The following is an 8,736-nucleotide window of genomic DNA, read 5'->3' as shown; positions in this document are numbered from 1 at the left end:
TTGCCACAGGGAAGGATTTGTGTTGTGGTTTAAAGCTAATATCTACACTATAAATTTCCAACCTGTGCTCTTAGAAAAAGTCCAATCTGTCAACAAACCCTCCAGTCTGCAGAGGATCATTCCTGCCCACATGGAAAATACCCATTTTCTCATTAACTGCCTCAGGTTGTGCTCTCTCTCTCTCTCTCTCTCTCTCTCCATCCTACCTCCACTGTCCATCTCCTGGTGTTGGCTAAACACTCGTCCACCACCAACGCTTCGACTGACCACACATGTGCAACTAATTATCTCCATAAATTGGAACTGATGCCACATTGTTGTCTCTCTATCTGCTCTCTCCCTGCCAGGCTGGAGCTAGATCCCATAACCATTGCACCCCCCAAATTCTCCAGCTGTTGACTCCTTGTTGTAGACTCTTCTACCTGCTGGGTTCCCGTTCGTCTGGGTGTGCTGAGCGATGAAGATCCCTCTGTGGTGCCTGGTGGCTCTGCTGGCATGTCTCTTCGCCCCTGGACGCTGTGACTGTCAGGGGGAATGTGTGGCCTGTGGTCTGCTTCTGCAGGAGCAACAGCTGCAACAAGCCTTTAACACCATTGTGAGTATGTTTGTGTTATTCTCAGTCTGTGTAAGTCAGAGCTAATCAGAACATCCGCTGAATCCGTTGCCATTTTCAGAGAGCCTCAGCACTCTGAAAGAGGTTTGTTGAGTCGTTTCTGTAAGTTACGTTCAGTCTTAATGAAAATGTATTATAAGATGCATTCACAGTGCATACAAAAAAATTTACAGCCACTTACTGCACATTTAGTAAAAAAGAACCACAGAAATGTGGAAATCATGAGCAAAAAAACTAAAACAGACCAGAAAAAAATCGTCACATCATTTACAATCATGTTTAGATTTTGACAAATGATTTAAAACTTGATAAAGTTACTAAAAGTCTCTTTAAAGATCCGTCTCTTATTTTTAATATATATATTGTTCTTTTCACAGCCAAGTGGCTCTTTAATTTAGTTTTATTTAGAGCCCTTCTTAGGCAGTTATGAATGGTTTGTATGTTACCAAGTATTTTTATTTTTACATTTTTTTCAGAAAGACCTCCTACCTCTGCCAAGGGGGTCATGCTTCTGACTGTGTTTGTCTGTCTGTCCATGGGTCTTGGTCTATCTTAGATTGCATTAAATTTTGGGAGTTATAAGGAATTATGGGCACAGGGATTTTTAAAAGGATTCTTTTATCACTGCAAGATAGAGAAAGAACTATTTTAATAAATATTTGACTATTAATAATACCATTGTAATTTCAAATGTTAAAAATATGATGTAGTCATCAATTAAGTTAATACATATAAAATGAATATAGGACTGTAACATAGTGTTAAAATCTCAGTATGAGTGGAAATGGGCTGCTTGGTGGAGGTCTGGACTCTCCAAGTGCTTTTATAGTTTTTATTAGACATGCTTGATATTGGCTTTTTTTTTTTTTTTCCAATATCTAATTTACATATTTTGTCCTACTCTTATTTTCCGATACAGAGATTTTTTAGAGAGTTTTGCCCAAAAAAAACCCCCCAAAACATCTGGAAAACTGGCATCTCTTATTTTTTGTCATTATGAGTTAGAGGAGACTTAGCTGAAGATTTTGATATATAATATTGTGTAAACGTGTCATTAAAAAGTAAAAGTCAACAGATCATTTTAATGTCGATATCGGCCAATAATACAGGTATACTGATGATATCGGTATGCCGATATTATTGGACATTTCAAATCACCCATATGCTGAAACTCAGCTTGTTTGCCATGATGGGGCCAAATTTGAATTTTTGTAATAACACATTATAACTTTGTGTCTGGACACCCAATTATAAAATATACTAAATGTGAAGCTTGAAAAATATAAAAATCTTCATTTAAAAAGAGGATAAAGTGGTTTAACAAACACAACCTAAAATCATCTCCTCTCACCAAGAGGAGGCTAAAACTGGTCAAGATCTTCAACGATAACTTTGGGGTCATAGTTCAAAAGGATCTAAAGCAATTTAACCGTCTGGAGTTTAATAACAGATTAAAAAAAGAATTACATTGTGATTCATTTACACCTCAGTTACACAAATTTAGTCTGTATTTCCACATTTTCAATGTACCAGAGTCTATGATGCTCAGTGTAAATATCCACTAAGCTCTCACTCAACTATACTGTGAGACTTTACAGATTTGAGTTGTTTTTTTGGTGAAAAAAGCCACATTTGTGATGACCTTTAGCAATTAACTTTTAGCATTTGCCCATCAGAAAACTGATTCTCCAAAACTAATTATGCCCTGACAGTTGTCTACTGCAGGTAGTAAACTTTATAAGTCATGAGTACTCCATGAAACAGCACTAAATAACAAAAAAGGAAGAAAGAAAGAAAAGGAAATTCACCTTTAAAAGCAAATCAGAATACAAAGGCTGGATTTGTCTGGCTAATTCTTTGACCTGGGAGTGTCACGTAGAAAATTTCCAGCCGAAACATTCCCATTGGAACCAGTATTGGGAACATATTAAAATGTTGACAGTTACAAATAGTTTTTCAATTAAATGGTGGCACTGGTGGACCCATTGTGCCCATTATTAGCCAACAGACAATTACAGCCATCTGTGGAGGCTTGCTGAACTGAAGCACGATTAAAAAGCATCACATTGAAGAAATGATATGTTCTGATCTACTAGTAGATGTTGGGATTAACTGGACGAAATCACTTAATTTAATTTATGTTTTTATTTTCCAGTAATCTAGCCAAAGACATAAGCAATGCAAACCAGCAATAAATAGAATTTTTTTTTAAGGAACTTGCATTTATTGGAAAGTGAACTTGACCTCAAATGTGGTGAAAAAATTCAACTAAAGAGCAGAAAACCAGTGATATAGCTGAATCTGATGTTCTCATGTCGCATTGGAGGGGGATTATTTGCATGTAAGCATCAACAGCACTCGTGCAGTGCCTCATAACAAACATAGTTATCAGGCTCTGCACTGAGAGGATGCCATTTCCCTGTGCACTCAAACCAAAACTTCAGCACACATTCTCATTTCCAAACAGTCTGAGGCACGTCATCAGGTAAAAATAGTCTGTGGGCGTCCATGAATGACTGCAGGATGGCTAATTTAGCTGATAATGATGCAGAGAGAGACAGCTGGGACCTTTTTGGGGAGTTGTAATAGAACTATGTAATTGACTGCTTCTCAGTATCATGAGCCCGGGCTTACATCGGTGACTGACACATTTTTATCAGCTCTTCATTGTGTTAGCCGCCTTCCCGTTGAGCCGCAGATGGAATCCACTGAGCAATTCCATTGTTTCCGGCTCCAGACGGAAAGAAAGACGTGCGAGGCCGCTGCTGTTTGGTATAATGTCAGGACCCATTGATTTATTCCTCCGCACACCTACGCACTCACGCATGCATGCGACCACTGAGGCTTACTGTACACAAACACACACACACACACACACACACACACAGGCTTCCTGCTTTCCTCTGACACCATTAATTACATAATGAAACTCTAAAAGTTAAATGCCAGCTTTTGTTTACATGTGTGCTAATTATCAGAGATGTGGCTCTTAATTGGCCAGTTGGGCATCGTTCCTGCATGATTTCTCATCGCTTTGATTCTCTCTGATGTGCATGAGGATGTCTATACAAGTAAGGTTTCTTATTTTATTCATGCCCTCTCCCAACCTGACCTAAATGGGAGTTAAATGCCCCTGTGGGTTAAAACAGTTGTTTAGTCTGAGTAAAAAGCAGCGGTCCAGCTGGTTCCTGATACATGCTGCTGCTATGAATGAATTATGACACATAAGGCACAGAAATGCATACATCAACATATATTTTCAGAGCAGAATGGTCTGGATGATTCCTGAGAGGATGTGGATGTGTTCTTATCAAAGATGAATGTGTCATTTTCTTTTTAATGTCTGGTTTGTGTCTGTAAGGTGATTTTCTGTTTGTTTTGCGTCTCCACGACGTTAACAAACTTTTGGTTCTGACTTTGCATCTTCAGTTGCTGCCTGTAGTTGGTTTGCTTTTTAGTTATCCAAAGAAGGAGGTCAGCTGATACCTGAATATACTGGATGAGCAAATTATTCCATCTTCCCTGATGGCAAAGCCATATTCCAAAATGACACAATGCCAGCATTAGCCTGGCTCAGATTGTGAGATAGTGGTTCAGAAAACAGGAGACATCAACAGAGTCCACACTTGAACCCTATAGAGAACGTTTGGGATCTGCTGCAGAAGGTTTTGCACGTCATCCATACAAGATCATGGTGAAAAATGAATGCAACATTAGGACTTAGGGATGGGCGTACTGATATTCTGGAATCAATATTTTGATATCAGCCAGTCAAAGTACTGGTTTGATACTTTTTAGAAGAAGCCACCCTGCTGATACAAAACATGAAAAACAAAACTGAGAGTTTTAGGCATTAAACTGCGTGTGAAGCCCAGCAGCAGTATGTTCCTTCTCTGTCACAAGATTATTGTAGCCTATCATATGTCATAATCTCATGACGATGCTGCTGCTGTTACTAATGTTGAAGTTTATCTTTAATATTTCCATGATTTAATGCAGGTTATTCCACATTATATTTTTTTTCTATTTATCAGATAATTTTTTTTACTTATTATAACCTTTATATTTCTTTTTGCCATAGTTTTGTCTAATTTACTCATCAGCATAATTTATTATTGTTGAGTAAAGATGTTCTTGAGCTTTATTTATACAATTTATATGTTATTTTTTATTTACTATCATTTATATTATTTATTATTTATATTCCATATTGCCATTGAAATAAAGATATTATTGCACCCTGTACAACTGTGATCTTCCTTTCAGTAACAAGAAGCATCATTATTAATATCTATGAAACAGTGCTTTATCTTATTGACGAGTAAAGTTTGGAATTGCCCATCCCAACTGGAGCTAGATGACTTTTCATTCTACTTTCCTAGATGGCTATCAACACTGTAAAAGGATTAAGAAGCATTACTTACACACATTTTCACGCCCTCCCCCTGGATAAATCTGTTAAAGTGGTGCCTTTTCTTTGCAAAAATACAACTATATAGAAAAAGTTCATACTGCATAAAGAATGCCTAACATTTTATTTAGGAGCTTCTTTAAAATAAAACCTCCAAAGTCACATCATTATAGTCACCTCAACCATTTTATCATCTTGTCCTCTCATTTATAGGGGGCTAAACACACATGCACACACGCTCATGTCCTCTTAGTCATGAACTCCTTTAGATTGCTCCATTGATCTGATGTGTAGAACCCCCTGGTGTGCTCATTTAATTTACGATGGATAATTAATTTCCGCTGATAGATTCGCAGCAGAACTCCCTCTTCTGCCGTTCCTTTGATGTGAGCAGGTTTTCTGATAACAATGCAATTTATCTTGTTTGAGCGAGATTTGATGAGTAAATGGGATTTGCTTCTTAGCTTAAACTGAAACTTAACTGGAAGAGCTCAGGAGTTTATGAAATGACAGAAGGGGACAGATGCAGATAAAGAAATCTCAGTTGTGGCCTATTTTCACATGAATACCTTTGAATTTAATATGTATTTATTTAGATAGATAAGAATTTCCCATTTGATGGATATTTTATGTATTTATTTTGAGCTATTTATTCTCTCTATCCCAAATTTATCAAGAAAAGCAATGGTTTGGTGCTTTTAACAATTGCACACTAAAATGATTGTCTCATTTTGAGTGAAAGGTTATTAAGTAGTCTATTTAAGAATAATAAAAACTTGAAAATGTTGTTGAGGCTCATAAGAAAGCAGAAAAATGCACATGAAAACCATATCCTTATCTCCATACTGGTGATGTTGTGGTCCATCATGGGAGTTCGGGCATGAAATCAAACTGTCATGTGTGATGATAATAAGACAGGAAAGTCATTAAAACTTCACCACAACTTTATTCTATATGTAAAAAAAAAAGTTAAGTTCCAAAACTTGTATAATTTCAGACTTGAAGAGTCAATCAGAAATAAACAGTTATTGCCAAAGGAAATCATTTACCTGCTGTCCTTCAAGCCAGTTTGTAATGTCTTTCAATTTTATGCTGTCAATCATCTTGTGGTATCAGATGTCACATTTGTTGAATGATGGACATTTCACATTGCCACATAACCTTCCCTACAAGCTGATCGCAAGGGGAGCAAGACTCATTAACTCCCATGACACAAATGGTGGAATATGACGGCCTTCACTGACGTCTGGTTGAGAAAAAGTGTAATTATATACCATGTTTATGCGGCATATGAAATATTGGTGGAGATCAGTTCTTTAAAAAAGTACTTTGAAAGGCAACAACAGCTTTGGTTTTTCTTTTTTTTTAAATTTTCTGAATGTGTACCATACCTTACTTTTTTAAATGGCAAAACACTAACAAGTTGTTATTAGTTGAATTAAAGATGATGGATGCTTAATGTTTAATGTGAGAGTTATAGTTTTATAGCTTGTACTTTGTTCAGTAATTGGTCACCACTAGCCCTAAATATTTTTTGGCATTAGCAACAGGGTATCAAAGTTCATAAACAAGCACGTAAACAATTAGTAGCTGATGAAGCTAACTCAGTATGTCCTAAGCTAATGGTTATTTTTAATTTTTTATTGTTGTTGAAGGCTAAAAATACATAAACCAAGAGTGGCAACTTTAAACATTTTTAAAAGCCTTATTTAGATAAAATTGATCTCTTTTCTAGTGATAAATAGGATTTTCTGTCATGAAGTAATATATTTTATCTCATAATTGTTTCATTATTTTGAAAAACTAATATTACCAGAAGGAATTTCTTTCTTTGTTAAATTTCTAGGACGCTAACGCGTAATAGCTGTAGATCAGCAAGTACTAATCAGTAGATTAGCAAGTACTGATGCGTCAGTATTAATCTGCTGGAATTAAATAATAAGTAAGCACAAATAAATTGGCATTAGTGTGCTAATGCTAACATAGTTAAATATAATTCATTGGCATTATACTAATAGTAACACTTTAGCAAGCACCCGTTTGTTAGCATAAATGTTTAAAAGTTCACATATTAGCAAGGACCTGTTTGCTAATTTGTTAGCATATTAGCAAACAAGGCATATTATCAGAAAAGCTAATGTGTTAGCAAGAATAAGACAAAGATAAATTTACATAGAGGTGGATTTTTTTTTTTGTTTTCTTTAATGGAACATATGTTTGATAGTTGTTCAATATGAAGGTAGGTATGTTAGGTTTCACTACATTAAGTGTTCCTGCTAATCAGTTGTTTGCAATAATAGCATCAGTGTTAATAAAAGATATTATTACCTGACCATGTATAACAGTGCAACAAGTTACGTCGCTGTTTAAGTTTATAATGTGGTGGGTTGTAGCAAGCAGTAATATTTCATGGCAAAGTTTATTTTCCTTCAAAAATGCTATTTCTGCTTTCAGCTCTCACAAGAGTCTGTGTGTTTAACATTTTGGTAGAAACCTTCAAATTCTCTAAAACTGTCTGTTAGCTGCTAGCTTTCTTCCCTGATCTTCATCTTTGACACAGGCTTTTTGTGGTTTTATCATTTCTAATACCTTCAATAAAAATTAATCAAAAGCCTCCTTGAGATTATTGTATTTGAAACTCTTCTCACTTTGAGTATTTAATGGTGTTTTCTCTGTTATCACCTTCATGCTGCTTTCTGTGTGGAACTGTTATTCAGTCATTTTGACGAACTATCAGTCTTTTTTATTAGGTCCTATTAGATCTGTCTGTTGCTTTAATATCTCTATTACTTTTTTTTTCTCCCCCAATTAGCTTAAGTATTAATAACATTACCTACTCTATTCCCTCTGCAGGTATGTCTGCTGGAGTGTGAGGGCCATGCCTCCTCTTCGCTTACATGGGAAGTGTGCAAACGTGCCGTAAAGCTATCGCACAACCCTTCTTTTCCTGAGGGGGGCGCTCTGTTGAAGAGAACAGGAGAGGAGCTGGAGTTGACCCCTCTTGACCTGAACTCTGACAATGAGCTGCTGCAGTCCGCAGCTGCAAAGCATTTCCAAGAGGAGGATGAGGATGAGACGCCCTTCGAGCAGCGCAGTGTCCAATATGACTCATCGCTGCTGGAGTCCTTGGAGGAGGGGGAGAGCCTGGAGGGTCTGGATCTGGCAGATAAGGAGAGGAATGTGGAGGGTGACGTCCAGCTAGAAGGGGACCAGGATGACAGCTCAGAGGGTGTCACCTTATCCAAGCGCTTTGGCGGCTTTCAGAGGGGGCGTCATGGATACAGGAAGCTGATCGGCTCACCCATGAGGCCCCTACAAAAGCGCTACGGTGGGTTCATAGGTGTCCGGAAGTCTGCCCGCAAATGGAACAGTCAGAAACGGGTGAACCAGCTGCTCAGGCAGTACCTTGGCATGAGGAGCAGCCGCAGCGGGAGGTTCAACAACATCCCCATGACTCGGGTTTGGAGGCAAAACAAACTGTAATGTGTTTTCTGTTGCTGTCACAGAATCCTGCCCCGGTTACCTCAACCCTGTTAATCATTTTTATCTGCAGCTCCTTCAGTTTGAACTGTGACGTCAGCATTGTGATCAGAACAAACAGACTGCATAGCTCTGCACCTCTCTGTATGTCTCTCAGTAACAAAGAATGTTTTGACCGTGATGTCCCTCTTATTATTAAACATGCCATTCTGTGAAGTAAAAGAATTAGAGA

General features: G+C 37.4%; 1 protein-coding gene across 1 annotated transcript; it reads left to right on the top strand.

The window, feature by feature from the left end:
- Window positions 1-453: 453 nt before the first annotated feature.
- On the top strand, window positions 454-8,507 carry pnocb (prepronociceptin b; the record flags this gene model as incomplete). Its single annotated transcript, XM_079255378.1, has 2 exons — window positions 454-595; window positions 7,878-8,507. Exons 1-2 carry the CDS (start codon window positions 458-460, stop codon window positions 8,505-8,507), a joined length of 768 nt encoding a protein of 255 aa, XP_079111504.1. The 5' UTR covers window positions 454-457.
- Between the last annotated feature and the right edge of the window lie 229 nt (window positions 8,508-8,736).

This window comes from Telmatherina bonti, assembly GCF_933228915.1.
Source record: "Telmatherina bonti genome assembly, chromosome: 16".
In the NCBI taxonomy this organism is placed as follows: Eukaryota; Metazoa; Chordata; class Actinopteri; order Atheriniformes; family Telmatherinidae; genus Telmatherina; species Telmatherina bonti.
This window is presented reverse-complemented; position numbering and strand designations above follow the sequence as displayed.